The sequence below is a fragment of the Pleurodeles waltl genome, chromosome 7, assembly GCF_031143425.1.
Source record: "Pleurodeles waltl isolate 20211129_DDA chromosome 7, aPleWal1.hap1.20221129, whole genome shotgun sequence".
In the NCBI taxonomy this organism is placed as follows: domain Eukaryota; kingdom Metazoa; phylum Chordata; class Amphibia; order Caudata; family Salamandridae; genus Pleurodeles; species Pleurodeles waltl.
Genome location: NC_090446.1, coordinates 179,271,636 through 179,298,069, shown reverse-complemented (window position 1 = coordinate 179,298,069; position 26,434 = coordinate 179,271,636). Strand labels below are relative to the sequence as shown.

At 47.5% G+C, this 26,434-nt stretch overlaps 1 protein-coding gene across 1 annotated transcript in view; it reads right to left on the bottom strand.

Moving 5' to 3' along the window:
• Positions 1–12,053, bottom strand: part of LOC138303937 (lysosomal protective protein-like) — a 100,904-nt gene extending 88,851 nt beyond the window's left edge. The window contains exon 1 of the mRNA XM_069243512.1: positions 11,958–12,053. Coding sequence (XP_069099613.1) covers positions 11,958–12,038 — 81 coding nt within the window. The 5' untranslated portion in view covers positions 12,039–12,053. The remainder of the gene's footprint in view (positions 1–11,957) is intronic.
• Between the last annotated feature and the right edge of the window lie 14,381 nt (positions 12,054–26,434).

Genomic DNA, 26,434 nt, shown 5'->3' with positions numbered 1-26,434 from the left:
TAGGCAGGCTGTGCATCGATTCAGTCAGGCTGTGCGTCGAGTCTGCCGCACAAGGAGTTCCTTTGCAGAGGTGAAGTCTTTTTGGCCCTGAGACTTCAGGAAACAGGAGGCAAGCTTAATGCAAGCCCTTGGAGAGTACTTCTCAGCAGAGCCAGCAAGGCAGCAGGGCAACAGCAAAGCATCAGTCCTTCACAGCAAAGTAGTCCAGGTGAGTCCTTTGGGCTGCCAGGCAGCTCCTCGTGGCAGGTTTCAGGATCTGGTTCAGAGTGTCTGTGCCAGGAAGTGTCTCAGTTGGTAGGGTCAGGGACCCAGTTTATATACCCCAAAGTGCCTTTGAAGTGGGGAAGACTTCAAAGAGTGGTTTTGAAGTGCACAAGGTCCCTTTTCAGTACAGTCCTGTCGGCCAGGGTCCCAGTAGGGGGTTTGGCAGTCCATTGTGTGAGGGCAGGCCACTGTCCTTTGAAGCGTAAGTGTCAGGGCCTCCACCCTTCCAGCCGAGGAAGACCCATTCAGTATGCAGATGAGTGCAGGTGTGACTGAGCATTCTGTTTTTAGGGCTGTGTGGTAGAAATGCAAAAGGAAGTTGTCAACCAGCCCAGCCCAGACATGGATTGGAGACAGGCTGTAAGGCACACAAGGATTTTAAGTGCAGAGAAATGCTCACTTTCTAAAAGTGGCATTTTGAAAATAGTAATATAAAATCCAACCTTACCAGTCAGCAGGATTCTGTACTACTATTCTGGCAATACTAAATATGACCTGTCTAGCCCTTTCTGATCAGAACCTACCACTCAGACAGTATATTAGGATATCCCTAATGTTAGCCTATGAAAGGAGCAGGCCTCACAGCAGTAGAAAATGAATATAGGAGTTTTCCACTACCAGGACATATAAAACACACAGGTATATGACCTGCCTTTTGCCTACAGGGCACTCTGCCCTGTGGGTTATCCAAGGCCTACCTTAGGCGTGACTTATGCGTAGAAAAAGGGGAGTTTCAGGTTTGGCAAGTACTTTTAAATGCCAAGTCGAAGTGGCAGTGAAACTGTGTGCACAGGCCTTGCAATGGCAGGCCTGAGACATAGTTAAGGGGCTACTCATGTGGGTGGCACAATCAGTGCTGCAGCCCCACTAGTAGCATTTAATTTACGGGACCTGGGCACATGCAGTGAACTTTACTAGGGACTTACAAGTAAATTAAATATGCCAATTGGGTATGAGCCAATGTCACTGTGTTTTACGGGAGAGAGCATATGCACTTTAGCACTGGTTAGCAGTGGTAAAGTACACAGAGTCCTAGAACCAGCCAACAAAATGTGTCAAAAAGTGGAGGGAGGTAGGCAAAACGTTGAGGGTGACCACCCTAAGGCTGTCAGGTCTAACAGGAAGCTTCTTTATTTTCAGTTCCTTACTCTCCTTCTTATCCACCGCTTGCGTACCTTTTTCATTGCCATCCTCGTTAGTAGGCTGACTGTCCTCGCCCCTATCTGTAGCTTTGTGCTCTGATGATCCTGACACTTTAACATCCCCTTTTGATGTTTTGGTCTCCCCTGCTGACCTATTATCCTCTTCTACCCCTGTGTCTTTTACATATGTTCCCTTATATAGGCCCTCATTACAACATCGGTGGTAAATCCTACTTACCACCGTGCAGAAGACTGCCAACACACCACTGTGGCCGCGAAATTCTGCTACAGCTATTATGACCCACTGCTCAGAAACCGCCAAAATCTAGACACCCACACAAGTCCGCCACACCAAAGGTCAGTGATAAACTGGCGATAACAAAACCTCCACCGTCATGCCAACAGGAATACGCCCACACTATCACGACCCCCGAATCCACGTGGCGGTCTTTCAACCGTGGTATTCCAATGGCGATACACACCGCTGTGCTCAAAATACACACACATTTACAAAACACTACCACATTGGACAAATCGAAATACACACACCTGATACACATACACACACCACTCCCACACACCCAATACAATATAAAACACACACCCACATTACCCACAAACCCTTACTACCCAAAAATCCGAAGAAGGCCAGAGAGACAGCAAAGCAAAGACAACACCAGCATACAGAGGCACACAACACCATCACACATACACAACCACGCACAAAACAATACACACCCCTAAACATCACCCCACAAATCACAAAACACACCACCTCACACAACACCCACACCGCCCCATGGCACAGCAAAGAACCCCCAGGTTTTCTGAGGAGGAGCTCAGGGTCATGGTGGAGGAAATCATCCGGGTAGAGCCACAGCTATTCGGATCACCACCATAGCTAGGAGGTTGGAGCTATGGCGCAGAATCGTGGACAGGGTCAACGCAGTGGGACAGCAACCAAGAACACAGGATGACATCAGGAAGAGGTGGAACGACCTATGGGGGAAGGTGAGTTCCGTGGTCTCAAGACACCACATTGCGGTTTAGAGGACTGGCGGCGGACCCCCACCTCCTCCCCCACAACTAAGAACATGGGAGGAGCAGGTCTTGGCTATACTGAATCCTAAGGGCCTCGCAGGAGTAGCTGGAGGAATGGACTCTGGTAAGTCTGTTGTGTAGCCATTTTTAAGTATAGCTCCATGCACGTTAGTTTGACATACTAAGCCGCTGTGCACTTTGCCCTAGATCTATTTTATTCTGCTTTGCACTGTTATTTTACAATAAACAGTGTTTACAGTCTTGTTTTAGTTTCATCTGACAAACTGTTTAGATTAGTTCAGCACTGTTTTCTCAAACAATGCATTCTTGATCGCCCTGTGCTTCAGTCAAGGCTACAGTCTGGTACATTGCCGGTAAACGTGGTAGAAGTTTAGTCTCCAACATTCGTAGAAAATACACATCCTTACGTAGGGACATTTTCTTAGAACATCTGCTGTGTTAGTTATAAAAACACTTTCTAGTCCTAATACACGTCAAGAGGGAGATTTCAGCCAGGGAACCACAACTGTATGGTGAATGCCCTGTTGCAGATGCTGATGCAGATTACAGGCCTTTGCTCAGGAATGAGGGTTGATGTCCTCCCGGGGAAACCTGAAAGGCAGGCTTGAGAGCTTAACATGCTGTGCTCGTAATATAACTTAGAGAGAGAATAGCCCATAGATCCTAGCGGCACTATGATAGCCTTATTCTTGTGTTTCACTCTCATCGTTACTATTTTAATATTACTGTGTTGTGTAGTTCTGGTTATTGCAGCTCACGCTTTGCTATCCAAAATGCAGTTGTTTTATTAAACCAATCTTTAAAACGTATACTGCCTTTATTGTTATTTATATATGAGACCGCACTCTGTGTGAGAGAACCGGTTGTGACCTGAGTGACCACGACTTCCCTGAGAAGTACCGATATGTAATGCGCTCGGCTGCCCAATTGTCTCTCCCATTTGGGAGAGATGAGGCACTGCTAGTTAGCCGAAGCAAAACCCGGATTTGGAGTGACAAGCGTCATCCACCGTGGGTCAGACTCAGTCCCCCACATTGTGGACGATCTTTCTGCTCAAAATCCAGTATTCTCATTAGGATAATGAGAGCCTACGCGACAAGTCAAAGCTTTAATATTACATCCCCCACCCTACCTGCATGCTACTACATACCCCCCACCCTCGCCCTCACCCCCATCACTCCAACTCCTCACATATGTCCCACTAGCACAAACCACACGTCCCAACACCAAGCCCTACATGCAACAACAAAGCATGGACACCCATCACCAATGCATGTCCATTCCACATACCCACACAGACCCCTAAACAAATATCACACAAGCTCCTACACAGGAATGGAAGCACTGGGCTGCAGGGTCACCAACCCATTGCACACCATGGCACACACAGATACTAAAACTATGCATTTACACCCCTGCAGGACCCCTACCCAACGTCACCGGACAGGAGGTTCCAGACATGTCCACTCCACCCACAGAAGAGGCCCACAGTGATGACAGCAGCTCTGTCCAACTGGATCTAGATGACCAGCCCAGCCCATCTAGGACCTTGGGACAGTTGGTTCCCCTCACACTGGCACAGGCCACCACAAAGCCTCCCCCCTCAGGAAACACCAGCACAGCACCCACCCAGCGGGCCCATACCCTTGTCCCCAGGACACGTCAAGCAGCAGTGTATCCACCACTACAGGGAACCCAGGCTAACCCACTACCTCAAGAACAGCAGGGACCTGGGGGCAGTGGTAGTGGGCACACGATTCAGGGGACAGAGGCCCAGGAACACAGGGGAACTGGGAGGGCTGCTGTGCGACAGGGGGAGGACAGGCCCAGGGAACCCACTCTCCACGAGGCTCTCTCCAACATCATCGGAGCCTACCATCATTCCCAGGAGACGATGGCAACGGTACTGGTCAAGTTCCAGGAGACCCAGCGGCTGCAGGAGGAACAGTATCCATCAATACCACCCTGGGCACCATTGTAGGGGTGCTGAAGGACCTTGTGAACACCAGGAGGGACACAGTGGCACAACAAGGGGCCCCTGGCACTAGTCTGGACGATGAACTGCCCTCCAACTCCGCCGGCGCTAGTGGACAGGAGGCATCGCCACAGGACCACGACACCAGCACCTTACCCCTTGCAGATGGAGAACCACCCCGCAAACGGTCCCTGAGATCCAGGGCAAAGACAGAGAACAATGCCAAGACCCCCACCAAGAAATGAGACGACCCTGATTGTCACTCTTCTGTCCCACTTTGTCACACTGTCCATCCTTATAATGCCCTAGCTCCACTTCCCGTGCCCCTTTGGACAATGCACCTGTGAGACTAATAGACTGGATTTTGCCATGGACATTCCTCCACCATCACCCCTGACCATTTTACAAACCCCTCCACTATTTTGCACTGAAATAAACATCCTTGAATCACAAAACAATCTGGAGTCAGTCTGTGCTTTCACAAATGTGTATTAGCAATGACTAAGGAAAATGGCAATGTCCATTCTATTGTTAACATACCTATGTCACACAGCTCTAGTCCATGAGGTTACATAGCAGAGGTCACACAGTGGGACCCACATCTGTGAAATCGAAAGGGAAAGTGACAAATCAGGGTCCATACAATGGGTGAACGTGAAAGACAGATCAGAGGTAGAACAATTTTATCAGATGTAGGAGGCAGTGATGTCTTCTTACCTGTGTCTCACTGGAAGTATTGATGGATCACGGTGTTTCTGTCCTCTATGTCCTCTTCTTCTGGCTCCTCTTCTTCACCGTCCACAGACTCCACAGCACAAGATCTCCATCTGGACCATCCTCCTGCAGAAAAGGCACCTGGCGTCGCAAAGCCAAGTTGTGCAGCAAACACCAGGCCACGATGATCTGGCACACCTTCTTTGGGGAGTAGTAGAGGGAACCACCTTTAATATGGAGGCACCGGAACCTGGCCTTCAGGAGGCCGAAGGTCCTCTCTATAACCCTTCTAGTTCGGCCATGTGCCTCATTGTAGTGTTCCTCTGCCCTTGTCCTGGGATTCCTCACTGGGGTCAGTAGCCATGACAGGTTGGGGTAGCCAGAGTCACCTGCAAATGTAGAGGGACAAATTTTAGACAACCCCAGACCCAAACAATTATTCACACTGTATAGGGTCCATGTCCTCACCTAATAGCCACACACGGTGCCTCTGGAGTTGCCCCATCACATAAGGGATGCTGCTATTCCTTAGAATGTAAGCGTCATGCACTGAGCCAGGAAACTTGGCTTTCACATGGGAGATGTACTGGTCGGCCAAACACACCATCTGAACATTCATTGAATGGTAACTCTTCTGGTTTCTGTACACCTGGTCACTCCGGGGGGGGGGGCATGGGGGGGGGGTACAAAGGCCACATGTGTCCCATCAATGGCACCTATGAAGTTGGGGATATGTCCCAGAGCATAGAAGTCACCTTTCACTGTAGGCAAATCCTCCACCTGAGGGAACACGAAGTAGCTGCGCATGTGTTTCAGCAGGGCAGACAACACGCTGGATAAGACGTTTGAGAACATAGGCTGGGACATCCCTGATGCTATCGCCACTGTAGTTTGAAAAGACCCACTTGCCAGGAAATGGAGTACTGACAGGACCTGCACTAGAAGGGGGATACCTGTGGGATGGCGGATAGCTGACATCAGGTGTGGCTCCAACTGGGCACACAGTTCCTGGATTGTGGCAGGATGAAGTCGGTAGGTCACTATAACATGTCGCTCTTCCATTGTCGACAGGTCCACCAGCGGTCTGTACACTGGAGGATGCTGCCATCTCCTCACCTGCTCCAGCGGACATGGTCTATGGATGAGAACAGTGAGCAGAGGGTCAGCTAACACCGAGGTACGAACACACATCTTAATTGCACATATTTGTCAATCTGCTATGTGCCTGTCTTAGTGTGTATGTGAGACGCCTAGATATGTGAGACGCATTAAAAAAATAATGCCATGTGGCCCCCTGAAATGGCAGCTGCCTGACCTGTAAGGTGGGACAATGGGATATGAGGTAACTGCGCTGGCGTTGTACACCGTCGCGGTAGGCGGTCGAAGACCACAGCGTAATCCTGCATTGGTTAACATTGGACCCTTTGGGTCCGAGGAGCCAATGACGATGTACGCCGGTGGTGACGGTACGCACCGCCGCGGATGTGACCGCCATTTTCTGTCTGTTCACTCACTTGATACCTGATCTTCGACAGGAGAGGACCTACACTGCACGTGCTGCTGTGACCTCAGTCTGGAAGCGACAATGGCTCAAGTGTCTTGGGCAAGGGCCCCTGCCTTCACATTGGAGGAGTTGGAGAAACTTGTGGATGGGGTCCTCCCCAGTACACGCTACTCTACGGTCCTCCAGACAAACAGGCGAGTACACTGTGAGCATGCTGTATGGGCAATGCCTGTTTGGAGTGGTGTGGATGGGAGATGGGGGGGGAATGAGGCGTGCATGAAACGACGGTGAGTGCATGTGCGTCAGGGCAAGGGTGGGAACGTGGGCCAATGACTGTGACGGTATGGAAGGTTATAGTTTCTCCTTTTCCCCTTTACTATTCCTGTAGGTCAGCGCCCACCAGAAGAAGGATATTTGGCGTGCCATCGCCAAGGAAGTCCGGACCCTGGGGTTCCACCACAGACAGAGCACCCACTGCCGTAAAAGATGGGAGGACATTCGTCAATGGAGCAAGAAGACGGCGGAGGCCCAGCTGGGGATGGCCTCCCAACGTGGGAGGGGAGGGGTGCCTGTTGCACCATGACCCCCCTGATGTTCCGGATCCTGACGGTGGCGTATCCGGAGTTGGAGCAGCAGCCACAAGGGGGTGAGTACACTCTCATTCAGCTGATTCAGCACGCATGGGAGGTGTCTGGGTGGGGGAGGTGGGCAGTGGGTTCCCCTAGGCCAGGGTGAGTTTTGCAGGCAAGGTCCCTTCGTGAGGCAGGCTATGTGGCACCCCACCCCACCAGTGTTAAGAGCCATCTACCTCTAGTCAGGCTCCTGTGACTTCCATGTGTGCAGCAATCGGGCATAGGCCTTGTACTTCATGGCCCTGTGATTAATTAGGGAACTCTAAGTGCATGGCGTAGTGCAGAGGGCTGCTGTGTCTGCCAACGGTAGGGGTATTGCATGCACTGAACATGTCTTTCTACTTTCTTCCCCCCCTTTTTGTGGTCTCCCTGTTCTTGTGTGCATTAGCATCATCATGCGGAGGAGCAGTGCCACCGGAGCAGGAGGGAGCTGCATCCCACATGGCCCTAGAGGGCGAGACTACGGACTCCGAATTCTCCAGTGGGACGGAGGGCGAGGGGAGCTCCACGGTGGGGACAGGAGCTGAGACCAGCGACACTGACTTCTCCTCTGATGGGAACTCCTTTGCGGTGGCGGGCCCCTCTGTGCCCACCGCATCTACAGGTACAGCCGCCACCCCCCCTACCAGCACCGCCCTCCCACCAGCCCCTCAGTGTGTGCCCTGTGGTCGCTCACCCAAGAGGGTGGGCAGCTCCTTCGCCCCAGGCACCTCAGTCCCTTCCACTGTCAGCCCTGCTGCCCTCAGTGAGGAGGCCATTGACCCCCTCAGATCCCTCACTGTTGGGCAGTCTACCATTCTGAATGCCATCCAGGGTGTAGAGAGGCAGTTGCAACAGACAAATGTATACCTGGAGGGCATTCATCCTGGTCAGGCAGCCCAACAGAGAGCTTTTCAGACTCTGGCCTCAGCACTGATGGCAGCCATTGTTCCTGTGTCTTGCCTCCCCCCTCCAACTTCCTCCACCCAGACACAATCCCCAGTACCTCAGCCTATCCCAAGCACATCATCAGACCAGCATGCACACACCTCAACACACAAGGGTAGCTCTGGTCAACATAAGCACCACACATCCCACAGGCACTCACACAAGCATCATACCCATGCAGACATACCAACAGCCACTGCCTCCACTCTGTCCCCCTACTCCACGTCTCCCTCCTCCCTCCCTGTCACGTCTACACTCACACCCACATGCACTACATCCTCAGCCACTACCTCCATCCAGCACGCCCATCACCACACACCTCTCAAGTGCACTCACCACCCCCACTACCATTCACACATCCCCTGTGTCCTCTACCAGTGTGTCTGTGAGCCCACCTCCCAAACTACACAAACGCAGTCACCCACCCACCGAACAGCCATCCACCTCACGACAGCCTCCAGCCTATGCACCTTCACCCAAAGTCAGCAAACGTACACCTCCTACAACCACTACCTCTTCCTCCACTCCCAACCCCCTCCATGTACCCATCTCAGTGTATCTAAAAAACTTTTCCTGGCAAACCTTGACCTCTTCCCTACACCTCTCCCACTCCTTCTGTCCCCTAGGGCCTGTCTTTCCAGGTCCCAACCCAGCACCTCAGCCCCCACCTCACTAGGAACAGTGGTGCCAGCAGTCACCAGCTTCTGGAGTGCGCCAAGCAGCAGGCAGCCAGTGTGCCAAGGAGCCAGGCCAAGGACAGTCCCCCACCTCATAAACAAAAGAAGTTGGCCACAGCCCGGAGGGAGAAGGCATCCACTACCTCAGTCCTTGGCAGGATGAAGCACTCTGGGCACAAAGCCCCCTCCAGAACCAGTGGAGAAAGGCATCCACTACCCCAGTCCTTGGCAGGATGAGGCACTCTTGGCACAAAGCCCCCTCCAGAACCAGTGGAGAGATACATCCACTACCTCAGTCCTTGGCAGGATGAAGCACTCTGGGCACCAAGCCCCCTCCAGAACCAGTGGAGACTGTTATCCATTTGAGAGACTGTGGCTTTGCACTCCGCAGGATAAAGCAGTGGGCAAACCACCCACTGGAGAGACTTGTGAGACTGTGGCTTTGCATTCCCCAGGATAAAGCAGTGGGCAAACCAACCACTGGAGAGACCTGAGAGACTGTGGCTTTGCACTCCCCAGGATAAAGCAGTGGGCAAACCACCCACTGGAGAGACTTGAGAGACTGTGGGTTTGCACTCCCCAGGATGCATCAGTGGGCAAACCACCCACTGGAAAGACTTGAGAGACTGTGGCTTTGCACTCCCCAGGATACATCAATGGGCATGGAGCCCCCTCGTGGAGCTGGTGTCGTGCACTCATCCGGCTGAGGTGCCCCCCCTTCTTTTCCCCCTGAGGTGCCTGTTTTATTTCGATCTGATGCCCTTGCAGTGTTCTTTCCGTTTGGATCGGGTATTGAGTGTGGGCCTCGCCCATGCATTTTGGGCCCAGAGGTATATGGACTATGTAGGTGCAGTACATGGACTAGGAATCTTGGTGTACATATTTGTTAATAGTGTATATATATTTTTGAGTAATGGATTTTTCCTGATTACAATCGTTCAAATCATTTCCTTTTGTCCTTCAGTTCTTCCAGGGGGGGTTGGGGGTGTAAATGTAATGTTTAGACATGTATTGGTTTGTGTGTTGTAGTGTGTGAGGGTGGGTGTGGGGGTGTTGTGTGTGTGTGTCACTCTCTTTTCCCTCCCACCTCCTCTGTGTCGTAGGTGCAGTACTCACTGTGGTCGTCGCCGCCGTCGGTCGTGCTCCTGGTAGAGGAGAAGGAAGACAAGGGCAGGTAGAATTTGGAGTTCCGGCTCCATGGTGTCCTGGTTCCTCGTGGGATGTGTAGAGGTGAGCGTTTTCCCTTCCAAGTTCAGTTTCTGCCGTGTTTTTGTTCGCATTGAGTCCGCCCCGGAAAAGGTGACAGATTGGCCTCTCATAATACAGTGTGCGGTACATTGTCTTCCGCCTGTCTGTTGGTCGGTGACCGCCATGCTGTTTGTACCGCTGTGACGGTCAGAGTGTTAAAGTGTCTGTCTATGTTGGCGGATTCCGCCACAGTAGTGATTCCATTTTTTTTCCGCCAGCCTGTTGGCGGTCTTACCACCGACCGCCAGGGTTGCAATGAGGGCCATAGTCTCATGTCTTTGATCTACCCTTTTGAGAATAACCTCTGAACCTCCTGACTGCAATCCTGTGTCTTCTCTGGCAACAAAGTCTGCACCCGCTCAGAAGCCTGCTGTATTGCCAGAGAAAGATTCCTGTCCAGCACTGTCTGTCACCCATGTGGGGTCCGTTCTTTCTGTCTCAAATGCAAAATGTCGCTGCAAGAGGCATTAGTCAGCTGCCCCCTTGATGCCATGTACTCCCCAGCCTTTGGGAAGAAATTTCCTTTACGATCTCCCCTTCCTCCAGACTGTCCTCCTCATACATTAGCTCCTCCATGTAATACTCTTGCATCCAATTCCGTTTTTGACCTGCCACACTTCATAGTCTGTGCACCTCACCCAACTTTGTGCCACCGACTCCCATCTGGGAGCTTGTACTCACCACACACAAAGGGGCCACCTGTTCCCTCCCGGGATACATGAAACATATACTCTGAGGAGCCGTACCATACTCTCTCAACGGAGTATCCAAGAATGGATGCTGAGTAGATGTATTTGCTGAGTATTCTTGACTGAATCGCCCCTTTGGAGCTGCTATTGACCTATGGCGGGTGCCCAATTTGTGATCCCATGACGCTATCAGGTCTGCTGCACCACACCGCGCCATCCCTTCCTCTCGGGGTCAGTGAGCTGTACTAAACTCCTTTGAGTCTATGTATTTGCTAGCTCCAGAAACCTGTAACATCAAAGACAAATCCAGTGTGCAGCACCCTCTACTATCCCCTTCTACTGCCTGCTGTCACTAAACCTGCACTCAGGACACCAAAGCCTGTTTTAACCCTACCGCTTGGGGTGTATCCCCACATTCCTCTTGCATGAATACACATTGCAAGGTTTCTCTCTCTCCCCGCACACAGGGCTGGACAGGCCTTCATCCTCACTCCACTCCAAACTGGGCTTCTCCCAACGTGGAACAAGTACCCTTGTCTTGATTCCAAATTTGCCCTAGCTCTGCAGTTGAATCGGCCTGAATGCATTCCTAGACCCCTCAGTTTGACCCCATTGTGGAGCCCATTCTCGTTTCCCCATTAATCCCACCTCCCTCCACAGTTTCTGTAGGGCCTCTGGTGCTTTGGCCAACCAACGCCAGAATCCCAAAAGAAAATGTTGTCCATCCCCTGGGTCAGTGAGTTCTTCCTTCTGGCTGGGCTGTTGCCTCACCCCCATCTCCTGCTCCCACAAATCGCTTACTCGTGCTCCATTCTGTGATGGGCCTGCCCTTTCTACAGGGTCTAGAATCAGGCCTTGACTATTGCTGGCATGTCCCTCTCTAACATTTGCACCACTACCGGGTGCTCCAGTTTTTTATTGGGACGGGGCCTTTGTGCCCTTTCATACTTTGGCCACCGCCCCCTGTATTCCCATTTGTTATCCCTTGATGAGCCTTCTGCTCCTGAGCTGGCCCTGGGTGTACCACACCGCTTATGACCTGCAGCCCCACACCAGCCCCGCCCCTTTCTTTCATGGTCTGTGGAGCCGTACTACGTGTACCCGGCCGGCCCCAGCTGCCTACCTCAGCTCTTGCAGATGTTTTACTGTGGGGCGGTGAGGGGGCGAAGATCCCTGGCGTCACGCCTCTGGAAGCTTGCCACATCGGTCTCTCCGACACGCTGCTTCCCGCTACCAGACTCAAGCGACCAGCCTCCGCTGTGAGGTGCCCGAAGCCATCTTCAAATATTTGGCACAGTAAATATTTTTTACTAGGTCGCAATAAAAGGGGGAAACCGCCTGTACTGTACACCTACGAACCGCCAAAAATACTGGTAAGACTAACGTGATAGAGCTGCAACCTTGCGCCTTCACTAGACAAAATGGCGGAGGCAAATACAAAGGCATAAATGCCTGTACCCGATGTATCCCAAAAAGCAGCACAATCGCTAGATTGTGTCACCCCTGTCGCACCCGGGGAAAAGACCTCCCTAGCGGTCGGCTGTGCCCCCAAGCCCCCATTTTGGACAAATTGTCAATTAATAGGAATATTAAAATATATAATAAATCTTATCCAATCATGAAAATGAACAACTTACATACGTTTAGGTTTTTCTACCGGACTAGTATTTTCATGGCAGGACATCCAAAAAAAGTGGAAAAAACGATCTAAATCCACAATTATTTCCTCTGAAATATAGACCTCAAGCAACAAACATTAGACAAACTCATTAAACGTAATATGGAGATATCCAAGACATTCGTGAATGGTTTAAAAAAAGAATGCAGTTGATTTTACAGAAACTGTATTTATATACCGTCTTCATACCCGTCAACTTTCCAAACCCAAAATGAGGGTGATAGTTGCATGGCAAGTGGACCATGCAGTGGAATGAGGTACACATCTCTGGGACCTTAACTTAACACTGGACATAAGAGACTGTGGTTTAAAGCCCACTTTCAACGGGCTAGTGTTTTCCAACCCAAAATAATTTTCTGAAAATGTTGTGATAAAGATCGGCTATTAAAGCACACTACACGAGTAACATAGGTAAAATATAGATACTATGGTAATAGCTATTTTAAGAAGGCTGAAAGTTTGAGGAACTGTCCCAGAAAAGCTGTGCTTTATTTGCACCATGTAAAGTAAAATGGGCCATCGCAGTAGTTAGAAGTTAATAGGTGTAATGAGGCTGCACACTTTTTGGCAGCCTAACCTGTCGTCATTAGTTTGTCACTGGATGTGTATATTCACTACATCCTCTGGCCAGGCATGGCTATCAGTGGTTTTCTAAGTTGGACTTGAATGAAGAGTACCATCAACTGTGCTTGGCAGAGGAGAGTAGGTACATACCCACCATCTCAATGCACCTGGGTCTGAGGAGATACAAACGTCTAAGTTTCTGCATTCCTTTAGTGGCTGAAGTATTTCAGCATGCCATCCGGGAGACACTCTCAAGACTACGTGGCATTATGAATGTCAGCGATTACATCCTCATTCATTCCTCCACCACCAAGGAGTACCACCAACATCTAAGGGCCACCGCCAAGCGATTGGCAGAACATGACCTCATTCTTCACAAGAAAAAGTGTTTGTTTCCAAACATCTATTGAACTATTCAGATAGGTATTCAGTCAAAACGCCGTCCAAGTTGACCAGCTCAAGTCACATGCCATCAAGCAAGCCCCGGCGCCAAAAACTGTGACAGAAGTGAGGTGCTTCTTATGGATGACCACCTACTATGGAAGGTTCATACTGAACCTAGCCACTTTATCTGAACCCTCACCAAGACTGATGCTCCCTGGGTGTGAGGACACCATGAAGAAGAGGCATTTCGAACAATGAAAGAAGTGCTACTGTGTAAAACTACCATGGTGTACTTTGACCTAATGAAGAAGATAAAGTTGGGTGTAGATGCCAGTCCAGTAGGCCTAGGAGCCGTCTTAACTCAAGAGGTAGAACCTAGCCGGTGGGCACCACTTGCCTATGTCAGCAAAGCATTAACGCAAACTGAGTAGCGCTCTGCACAGATTGAGAGAGAAGCCCTTGCCATTTAATGGGCTTGTGGAAATTTTCACTTCTATCCCTGTGGAAGGCCGCTTAGAGTGGTCATACACCATTAACCACTAGTGCCCTTGTTCTGGGGCCCTGCTCCGTATCCTCCTCCATCAATAGAACAATGGGCCAACCATCTCCAACATTATTGCATGGATGTAATATACCGGCCGGTCACAAGGAATCCGGACAATTTCTTCTCCCGGCACCAGTTGCAACCGGATGAAAAAAATGATGGCTGATGATGAGGTGGGAGAAAAACATGTCAAAGCAATAGTGCACAGCAGCTGTCTAATAGGAAATCCCCAATTGCACAGTCCATGATGCCGTTTTGACGAAAGTGAGGAATGCCCCAAATGTGTCCTCCTGGCAAGACTTTCTCAGAGATGCCAATGACTGGACGAACACAGACAAAGACAGGCTGACAAAGCTCTGAAGAGTTTGGAATTAACTCAGTGCAACCCCGGATGGCCTCACACTGTGAAGACACTTTCTGGTGATTCCCCTCGGCCTCCAATGACTAGTGACCAATCTAGGCCATAGACGTCACTAATACACGGCGAAGATGAAGGAACGCATGTGGGAAAAGGTGTGATGGCCTGGAAGTCTAAGTAGATGAACTGGTGAGATATTGCCGGGTCTGCAAACTGACAAGCACTCCAGATGTGCCAGCACCAGGCATGACAGAGAACCCGAGCATCAAGCCATAGTCAAAGACTAGCCTTGATTTTTGAAGTTTCCCTGATAGCCAGATCAGGTTGGTTGTAGTGGATGGGTACTCCAAGATTCCAGTGGCGGAAGTCATTGACTCCACTGATTTCACCAATCTTGCACTTGTTATTGAGAACATATTTGCAATGTTTGGACTACCTGAAGAAGTCAAAACCGACAATGGACTCACTTTTCAAGGAGCCGAGTTCCAAGACCAGATGGTGTGGTTGGGCATCCACTCCATAATGGTGAGGTGGAACGTTTCATGCGTACACTCAACAAACAGATTGCCATACTGGAAGTCGAGGACGCTGAGCTTAGCCGTCAACGCTTTCTGCTGGAGTACCGAGGAACACCTCACTGCACCAAGCGACAAGCCCCATGGTCGCTGATGTTAAAGGGGAAAAGACGAAATACCATCCCAACCCATCCAGGGAGGAAGCCAGTGCTCTACTGCCTGAGGAGACACAAGCAAGATGGTAAGAGAGGAATACTCAAGTGAGCCGGAAGAGACGCACAGTGACGTGGCACCTACATGTTGGTGATCAAGTGATCTTCATGGACTGAACACCGGGCTGGATGTCCCGAACACCATATGAGCCTGGGCTATGGACAGTCACGGCACAAATGGGAATTGAGAAGGTGACCCGGAACATTTTATAGTTCAGAAAGGCAACATTTGCTGGGATCCCAAATGAAACATTAGGGCCCAATGAAAAACAAATGAGGAACGCTGTGCGATGAACAAGGACCCAGAGACAAGGCAGCCAGGGCATGCCTGCACCCCACTCAGATACTTGCGTGGTGACCCAGGAGGAGGCAAGCCAATCTCATCATCAGAGGTGCAGTCTCCAACCTAATTAACCAACTAGTCAGAGACTAAGGGATTTTGGACTAGATGCAGGTATGTTTTGAATTGCTAGTTCCTAATTCCTATTCTATGCGAATCACAGTTAGGAAATATCAATTTCAAATGTTTTAAACTCGTTTGAGTTTCATTTGAGATTCCTAGTGGGTCACAAATAGACCTACCTCATTAATGTTCATGGGGTGGATCTCGCTTTGCGACCCACTGGGAATCACAAAAAATCCCAGGGATGGTGGCCTGCTGGGGTCAGAAGACCACCATGTCTGTGATTACTTTTAAATAGAGCAATCTTTTTCTTTTTTTTAATGTCAATAGTTTTCCTTAAAGGAAAACGGACTGCATTTAAAAAAGAAAATGAAAAGTTTTACTTTAATTTTTTAAGAGTAGGCAATGAAAATACATTTCAACAGAGATTCAGGCTTTCCCTAAAAGAGTTTTGTGTGAAGGTTGTGGAAAGCATATTTAAAGGATGAGAACCAAAGAGGGGATCAGGAGCAGTGATGTTCTTTCACAATGATGCCCGTTGTTACCCTATTGCCCTGCAGCATCAGGTGATATTCAGACCTGCCACCTTAATAAAACCTTTTACCTTGTGAAGTGGAATGTGACTGTGAAAGGTGCAGTATCTCTTACAGAGAACTGCTCCTGTCAGAGGCACGTCTTCCCCTTTCACCCTCGATAGCCCTTTACTCCAAAAAGCAAACAAACAAAAGCTTGCAGATGGCAAGCCTATGGGGCTACACTGTCCTGGCTTGCTTTATCTTTCTGTTACCCCCCAAAAAAGGCCTGTGTAAGACATTTATGCTGTTTCTGTTCTAAAAGACCATCATATGCTATAAACATGTATTCTCCTGGCCCCTTGTTTTGGAATTAAAGATGAAGAATTAGGCCATTGTAGGCTTCTCCTATAGGCTGCATTATGACTTTCTCTCTTCAGTGACTCTGCAGGCCTTACCAAAAGATAGGCGAACATCTCTACTTAAAAGGATATATTGTGAAGAAGTGCTACGGAGTCCCTGCACATGGGCTGGACTATTCAGTGCCTATGACTATAATGGATATTACCCTGTGAGAGAACTGGATTTTCAGGTAAGAAACTATTCCTTTCTCCTGATACTTTATGAAATGATAGTGGTGAGTGCCCTTATCTGTGGCTGCTTCTGTGACACGGCCCTAACTACCTGGTTACATCTGTAAATTAATATGTGCTGAGAACGAAACATGTGCACTTGTCATAGACAAGTACATGGGCTTGTAGCAGTAATGTCTCTATGAGGGTCCATAAAGCATGATAGATTAATGTTATGAAGTGACAATTAGGCCCTCATTACGACTTCAGTGGTCTCATACACAGACTGCCAGAGCTGTGGGTGCAAGAAGCCCGCCAGTGCTGGCGGTCTCCCGACAGCCATATTACAAGTACTGAAAGATTTCTGCCACAATTTGGGTGGAAATCCTTCAGCGATCGTCCTGGCGGTCGGCGGCACAGAGGCGCGAGCAGTGATACAGCGTGGCAGTGTGCTGATGGGAGGGCGCTGCTGGCAGTGAAAGCGCCGGGTCCCGTTCCCTAGCGGACGACCTCCATGCAGGACAAGGTTAAGCCGATCATCCGACAGGGAAGGGCAGTGGGAGGGTAGAGGGTGTTGTGTGTGCGAGTGTGAGTAGGTGTATGTCTGCATGTGTGTATGCGTGTGTGAATGTAAGTGTGAATCTGTGTGAGATTGTTGAAGTGAATGCATGTTGGAATGTTTGTGTGAATGCCTGCCGGTGAGAGTAAGTGAGTGTATGTATGCATGTTGGTGAATAAGTGTATGTAAGTGTTGGTGTATGCATGTATGTAGGTGTTGGTGTATGCGTGAATGTAAGTGCTGGTGTATGCGGGGGGCGTGTGGGAGTGTGTGTATGTGTATGCAGGGAGGGGGTGCTGTCAAAGAAGGGGGGCGGGGAGGTGGGTGCTGGCACAGAAAGGCAGTGTGGGGGAGGAGGGTGCTGTCACAGAAGGGGGTGTGGATGGGTATTGTATTTGCAGGGGGGTGGTGGGGGAGCTGTCTGCCGGTGACAGGAAAGGAATTTCCTGGCACCGGCAGCCTTTCCGCCAGGGTTTTCGTGGCCGTGCTACCGCTGTGGAACACCTGGCAGAAAGCCGACTCATTATACTGCTGGCGGTCTGCAGTGGACAGCTAGCCCAGAGGTGCTGTCCTTCGGCCCGGCTGTCCGACCGCGCTGGCGGTACCAGCGGAGATCTGGCGCTTTGGCAGAGGCCAAACCGCACAATCAAAATGTGGCGGTCTTCACCACCAGCCTGTCAGCGGTGAGACCGCCACCACGGCCCTGGCGGTTTTCGGAACACGAGGGTCGTAATGAGGGCCTACGTCTCATCCAGACTACTTTACAAGCAAATTTTGTTTAGTTTCAGCCTTCAGTGACTCTGCAGGCCTTACCAAAGATAGGCGAACATCTCTACTTAAAAGGATATATTGTGAAGAAGTGCTACGGAGTCCCTGCACATGGGCTGGACTATTCAGTGCTTATGACTATAATGGATATTACCCTGTGAGAGAACTGGATTTTCAGGTAAGAAACTATTCCTTTCTCCTGATACTTTATGAAATGATAGTGGTGAGTGCCCTTATCTGTGGCTGCTTCTGTGACACGGCCCTAACTACCTGGTTACATCTGTAAATTAATATGTGCTGAGAACGAAACATGTGCACTTGTCATAGACAAGTACATGGGCTTGTAGCAGTAATGTCTCTATGAGGGTCCATAAAGCATGATAGATTAATGTTATGAAGTGACAATTAGGCCCTCATTACGACTTCAGTGGTCTCATACACAGACTGCCAGAGCTGTGGGTGCAAGAAGCCCGCCAGTGCTGGCGGTCTCCCGACAGCCATATTACAAGTACTGAAAGATTTCTGCCACAATTTGGGTGGAAAATCCTTCAGCGATCGTCCTGGCGGTCGGCGGCACAGAGGCGCGAGCAGTAATACAGCGTGGCAGTGTGCTGATGGGAGGGCGCTGCTGGCAGTGAAAGCGCCGGGTCCCGTTCCCTAGCGGACGACCTCCATGCAGGACAAGGTTAAGCCGATCATCCGACAGGGAAGGGCAGTGGGAGGGTAGAGGGTGTTGTGTGTGCGAGTGTGAGTAGGTGTATGTCTGCGTGTGTGTATGCGTGTGTGAATGTAAGTGTGAATCTGTGTGAGATTGTTGAAGTGAATGCATGTTGGAATGTTTGTGTGAATGCCTGCCGGTGAGAGTAAGTGAGTGTATGTATGCATGTTGGTGAATAAGTGTATGTAAGTGTTGGTGTATGCATGTATGTAGGTGTTGGTGTATGCGTGAATGTAAGTGCTGGTGTATGCGGGGGGCGTGTGGGAGTGTGTGTATGTGTATGCAGGGAGGGGGTGCTGTCAAAGAAGGGGGGCGGGGAGGTGGGTGCTGGCACAGAAAGGCAATGTGGGGGAGGAGGGTGCTGTCACAGAAGGGGGTGTGGATGGGTATTGTATTTGCAGGGGGGTGGTGGGGGAGCTGTCTGCCGGTGACAGGAAAGGAATTTCCTGGCACCGGCAGCCTTTCCGCCAGGGTTTTCGTGGCCGTGCTACCGCTGTGGAAAACCTGGCGGAAAGCCGACTCATTATACTGCTGGCGGTCTGCAGTGGACAGCTAGCCCAGAGGTGCTGTCCTTCGGCCCGGCTGTCCGACCGCGCTGGCGGTACCAGCGGAGATCTGGCGCTTTGGCAGAGGCCAAACCGCACAATCAAAATGTGGCGGTCTTCACCACCAGCCTGTCAGCGGTGAGACCGCCACCACGGCCCTGGCGGTTTTCGGAACACCAGGGTCGTAATGAGGGCCTACGTCTCATCCAGACTACTTTACAAGCAAATTTTGTTTAGTTTCAGCCTTGCGTTAGTCATTTGCCTGTCTTTTACATTAGTTCACAAGCTAAACAGATTGTTCTAACCAAAGATTCACACTATTAAACATGAACTTTTCTTTGTCATTAGTCGATGAGCCCCCACAATTACAACTGATATCTTGGAATTTTGATAGTAGACTTAAGCACCTAATTTTCTTTTTTTCAGTAAAATAAGACCTCTCTGACTGCTCTGATGTTTTACAAGAGATTCTGAGACTTGACAGCCTTGCACCCTCCAAGGAACCTTCTGAAGTTCCAATAGGTAATTCCAAACATGCTTTTGAAACTGCCACTGAGATCCAATCTTTTATCTCTGGTCTGGTTCTGTTTGTATTGTGGGCTAAAAGCACAGTATGTTGGTGTAGACAACCGGCTGTGGATGACATCCAAATTCTGAGGGTAAGTTAGATAATTCTGCATCTCCTGGCCCATCGGGAACCTCATACTAGGTACAAATGGCTGGTATTTTTCTCTGAAAAACAGTGGCAACCATTTGCAGGCTACAATGTTGGAAAGCGCTTGACTAAAAGACTACTGAATGTCTGTTTTTAAGTTGTTATTGTAGAGGAGAAAACTGTATATATTTCACAATAGAGATTGTGAGAAGTGTGCTAAAATGAATAGCTCTTAGAAACTGATGATTAAACAATCATTTCAAGGAAGGAAGGCTTACTCATAAAATAAATATAGCACCTGGGTAGGTTGCCAAGTAAGCAATGTGCCTAAAGTTAATGTTACACCGAGGGAACTATCTCCAGGCAGAGCGAATTGCTTTGAAAGGCAAGTTACATGAGCAAATATTTCTTGTACAGGAAGCAGCTCTAGCTGTTATTTATTATTCATAAAGCACACATTCATTGGGGTTTCTCTGCACTGTTTCTGCAATTCACGAAGAAACACCTTGATTGTGCACAATAGTCAGTAATGGGAATTGTACCAGAGTTCTGCAAATGACTAAGACACCTTCATTTACGTACTGATATCAGGACATTGAGTGCAATTTGTTAAGGTGGGATCACAGAGCTCTCAGGTTTTTGATTTTCTTGAAACGTATTCGCCTATCGCTCATGTCACAGACCAGAACTAATGTCACACAATATTGGACATTGATAACAGCATATGAAGGTGAAAAAGTAAAATAAAAAAATCTCAAACTTCAGGTAAAATCATTAAGTAATATCCAAGTTTTAGTGCTATTTGCACATGGTGCAGCTATCTAAATGCAAGCAAGGTCCAGAGAGATATGATCGAAAGGGAAGAAGGCTAGGTTGGCTGGTGGATGTAGTGACAGGTGAAGTAGGTGTGAAAAAGGAAGGGGTAACTGGAAATGGGCAGTTGACAGTGCCCCTGTGAAAGTGAAATATTTTATTAGAAAATTGTGTTTAATATAGGTTTGGTTTAGTTAGCATTACAAGGCCTCATTAACAAGAGTGCTTGTCACATTGCAGAAAGGTACATGTCTATTTGTTGTGCACAAGACTCATTCATTCATATTTTATATGTTCTCCTAAAATCATTGAAATTCAGCTGCAAACCGTGATCTCAGTCCCTGTGTACAAATGTAATTTATCGCTAGCTACCTCAGAAAGAGATATACTTATATTACAACATTACAAGGTTATGAGCTAAACGTCCGTTGTCATGTCAATATTCTAAATGTGCAGAAGCACTTCTTTGTTTTCTTATGTTTTTGCATCAATAAAACATACAATTTATTTTGTGCAACACATCATGTATTCAACAGCCAATGAAACTAATGTGCAAGTAAGTACTGTTTTAAAATTAATGATGCGATTGGTGCTGCACAAGTAACATTTTAGTGCTGCCCATTTACTTAAAATCATGCTAAGAATTCGAATGTTTTCTTTGTTCAGAACATTATATAAGAAATGCTATACGGGAAAGAGCCAATCAAAATGTTTTCACCTTCTTCTTCCGCTTAGGCTTTCATACTTTTCTGCTTGCTAATTAGAGACGACTAGAGGATCTTGATCATTTTTGTGTTTAGGCCTATTTACTATAGATCAGATTAATTATCAAAGGTGCTGTGGCTGCTTCCGTACTTAAAGGCACATAGCTTTATGCACTACTACAATTTGGTTTTATAGTTTATCCCTTGACTCTAATAACTATTGCATTCTGTAATATTATTTAAATAACACTACAAATACTGAGATCTGGAAAAACATTGTTGTGCGGGTTTTCTTAATGATCTTGACTGAGCGATTCTGCATTTCATGCCCATCGACTCTCAGTAATAAATCATGGGTGGTGCGCCGACACCTAAAACTAGTGGAATAACTAAGGGATAATTCGACAGGATGATTTTAAAGCTAAAAGGTTGAAGAATTTTGTGTATGATTTTCCTTAGTACCATAGAATTTGTTGCTCATTATAATCTAGTTTTATATAAATTTGTATATAATATTGAGATATTGTATGTTTTGTTTCTTGGTATAATAGGAAAATGTGTATCATGTTGATTTCGTTATTGTTCTTCCACTGAGCCACCAGCGTGTTCTGTATTCTGTATTCCTTTTTAGATTGTATGTGTGTTGTTCTCTTGAGAACAGTTACACATAAGCATTGAAGCAAACTGCATCGGTTGCCAGGTCTGTAATAAAGACTTGAGTATTGCCCTACAATCGTAAGACATATCATTTGTATACAACAACTGCCTCACTAAAATACAGGGAGTGCAGAATTATTAGGCAAATGAGTATTTTGACCACATCATCCTCTTTATGCATGTTGTCTTACTCCAAGCTGTATAGGTTTGAAAGCCTACTACCAATTAAGCATATTAGGTGATGTGCATCTCTGTAATGAGAAGGGGTGTGGTCTAATGACATCAACACCCTATATCAGGTGTGCATAATTATTAGGCAACTTCCTTTCCTTTGGCAAAATGGGTCAAAAGAAGGACTTGACAGGCTCAGAAAAGTCAAAAATAGTGAGATATCTTGCAGAGGGATGCAGCACTCTTAAAATTGCAAAGCTTCTGAAGCGTGATCATCGAACAATCAAGCGTTTAATTCAAAATAGTCAACAGGGTCGCAAGAAGCGTGTGGAAAAACCAAGGCGCAAATTAACTGCCCATGAACTGAGAAAAGTCAAGCGTGCAGCTGCCACGATGCCACTTGCCACCAGTTTGGCCATATTTCAGAGCTGCAACATCACTGGAGTGCCCAAAAGCACAAGGTGTGCAATACTCAGAGACATGGCCAAGGTAAGAAAGGCTGAAAGACGACCACCACTGAACAAGACACACAAGCTGAAACGTCAAGACTGGGCCAAGAAATATCTCAAGACTGATTTTCCTAAGGTTTTATGGACTGATGAAATGAGAGTGAGTCTTGATGGGCCAGATGGATGGGCCCGTGGCTGGATTGGTAAAGGGCAGAGAGCTCCAGTCCGACTCAGACGCCAGCAAGGTGGAGGTGGAGTACTGGTTTGGGCTGGTATCATCAAAGATGAGCTTGTGGGGCCTTTTCGGGTTGAGGATGGAGTCAAGCTCAACTCCCAGTCCTACTGCCAGTTCCTGGAAGACACCTTCTTCAAGCAGTGGTACCGGAAGAAGTCTGCATCCTTCAATAAAAACATGATTTTCATGCAGGACAATGCTCCATCACACGCGTCCAAGTACTCCACAGCGTGGCTGGCAAGAAAGGGTATAAAAGAAGGAAATCTAATGACATGGCCTCCTTGTTCACCTGATCTGAACCCCATTGAGAACCTGTGGTCCATCATCAAATGTGAGATTTACAAGGAGGGAAAACAGTACACCTCTCTGAACAGTGTCTGGGAGGCTGTGGTTGCTGCTGCACGCAATGTTGATGGTGAACAGATCAAAACACTGACAGAATCCATGGATGGCAGGCTTTTGAGTGTCCTTGCAAAGAAAGGTGGCTATATTGGTCACTGATTTGTTTTTGTTTTGTTTTTGAATGTCAGAAATGTATATTTGTGAATGTTGAGATGTTATATTGGTTTCACTGGTAATAATAAATAATTGAAATGGGTATATATATTTTTTTGTTAAGTTGCCTAATAATTATGCACAGTAACAGTCACCTGCACACACAGATATCCCCCTAACATAGCTAAAACTAAAAACAAACTAAAAACTACTTCCAAAAATTTCAGCTTTGATATTAATGAGTTTTTTGGGTTCATTGAGAACATGGTTGTTGTTCAATAATAAAATTAATCCTCAAAAATACAACTTGCCTAATAATTCTGCACTCCCTGTAGACACACAGAATTTTTCCAGTGGATGTACAATTTATGTAGATGTCTGTTGGACTTGGCTCTTTATGCAGGGTCATCCACAAACCTTTTGCCTTTACCCTCTTGTTTTCAGAACCCATTTATGTTGGGTTTTAGGACTCTGCACAATTTACCACTGTTAACCAGTGTTAAAGTGCTTTTGCTTTATCTTTTAAACATGGTGAAATTGGTTTACACATTGAATTTACTTGTCTAAAGTCCCTATTAATGTGGTAGTACATGTGCCTAGGGTCTGTAAATTAAATGCTACTATTGTGCCTGCAGTACTTATTGTGCCACCCACTTAAGTAGCCTTTTAAAAATCTCTCGGGCCTGCCATTGCAACCTGTGGTTGGAGTTTTAAACTGTTATTTTGACCTGGCAAAATAGAACTTTTCCCAGGCCTAAACCATCTTTTTTAAAACATCCAAGTCACCCCTTGGGTAGGTAGGCACCAAATAGCCCCTAGGGCAGGGTGCAGTGTATATTTAAAAAGTTGGCCATGTACTTTTACATTTTGCATGTCCTGGTAGTGAAACACTCCAATTCTTTTTTCACTACTGCAAGGTCTACCTCTCCCCAAAAATAACATTGGGTTCCCTTATTACATTTAAAAAGTGATAACTTTTGTAGGAAAGTTTATTATTATGCAATGGGGCTGGTTATGCTTCACTATGTAATAACTTCACGGTACACCAAATTGAGCCTTGGATTCATACTAATGAATCCCTATCTCGGTCCTGGTAGTGTGGCACAGAGTAGTCAGACTTTAAAAGAGGAACATTAGTTAAGCATTTCAGAGTGCCAACATGGAGGATAAGTAACTGACACGACTCAAAAGAAAACAGACACAACTCTATAAAAACTAAACAGGTTTTATATAAATTTAGACACCAACATGAAGACAATCAAACATGTATAACTGGAGTTATGGGTTTTTAAAGGAAAATAAATCAGTGCATTTAAATATAAATAATGCAAAACTTTCACGTTGCGGTCAATGAAGAAAGGTGCTAGGTGCAAAGGACCACATGCCTGTCGAGTTCAATGGAATCTGCTGAGGGTGTAAGGTAATGCATCCCAGGACCGGACCTGGATAGTCAATCGAATTTTACATGGCTCATTGGGCCCGGGTGAAGAGTAGTCCTGGCTACCCATGGTACTGATACTGGTTTGGCCGTTTAGATGGTGCTGGCAAGAAAAGGGTTTCAATCTCTAGACAACGGGTCGCTGGAGCAATGGGGTGAGGTGCTGCAGGGTTCCCTTGAGTCATAGTGTTGAGCAAAGGTAGTGGTAGTACAATGGGCCACCAGCAAGCATTGGTAACAGCAAGCTCACCCTTCATTCACTACGACGTCCTGGAGTCTGGGGAAAATCAGTAGCTGCCTAAAACTTGCTGGAGGTCAGGACTACAGTGATATTTTGGTTTCGTGAGTGCAGCTTTTGCCTGCTGGCTGCAGTGAACTAGTACCTCTAGTCCAAGGGAGATTTGGGACTGCTTTTGGCTACAGATGGAAATACAGACACTAAAGTGTAGTGAGCAGGAAATTTAGGTCAGGTGTTAACAAAGGCAGTTTATGATATTGCTTATTTAGCTGTGCATTTATCAGACCATTCAGGAGATTAAACCCTCTCTGAAAGAAAAGGTAAGGCGATGGACCCTTGACCGTACGTTATTGTTGGATAGTGACGTTGCTTCCCCGCCTCTGTATACAGACAGAAGAATTTTTTAAGGTAAACATAGGATCGGACACCTTGACTGTGGTTTGGGACACTTTCAAAGCTGTTAAAAGGGGGGAAATCATGAGTCTCACTAGCTTTAGAAATAGAGCAATCTTTTTCTTTTTTTTAATGTCAATAGTTTTCCTTAAAGGAAAACGGACTGCATTTAAAAAAGAAAATGAAAAGTTTTACTTTAATTTTTTAAGAGTAGGCAATGAAAATACATTTCAACAGAGATTCAGGCTTTCCCTAAAAGAGTTTTGTGTGAAGGTTGTGGAAAGCATATTTAAGGGATGAGACCCAAAGAGGGGATCAGGAGCAGTGATGTTCTTTCACAATGATGCCCGTTGTTACCCTATTGCCCTGCAGCATCAGGTGATATTCAGACCTGCCACCTTAATAAAACCTTTTACCTTGTGAAGTGGAATGTGACTGTGAAAGGTGCAGTATCTCTTACAGAGAACTGCTCCTGTCAGAGGCACGTCTTCCCCTTTCACCCTCGATAGCCCTTTACTCCAAAAAGCAAACAAACAAAAGCTTGCAGATGGCAAGCCTATGGGGCTACACTGTCCTGGCTTGCTTTATCTTTCTGTTACCCCCCAAAAAAGGCCTGTGTAAGACATTTATGCTGTTTCTGTTCTAAAAGACCATCATATGCTATAAACATGTATTCTCCTGGCCCCTTGTTTTGGAATTAAAGATGAAGAATTAGGCCATTGTAGGCTTCTCCTATAGGCTGCATTATGACTTTCTCTCTTCAGTGACTCTGCAGGCCTTACCAAAAGATAGGCGAACATCTCTACTTAAAAGGATATATTGTGAAGAAGTGCTACGGAGTCCCTGCACATGGGCTGGACTATTCAGTGCCTATGACTATAATGGATATTACCCTGTGAGAGAACTGGATTTTCAGGTAAGAAACTATTCCTTTCTCCTGATACTTTATGAAATGATAGTGGTGAGTGCCCTTATCTGTGGCTGCTTCTGTGACACGGCCCTAACTACCTGGTTACATCT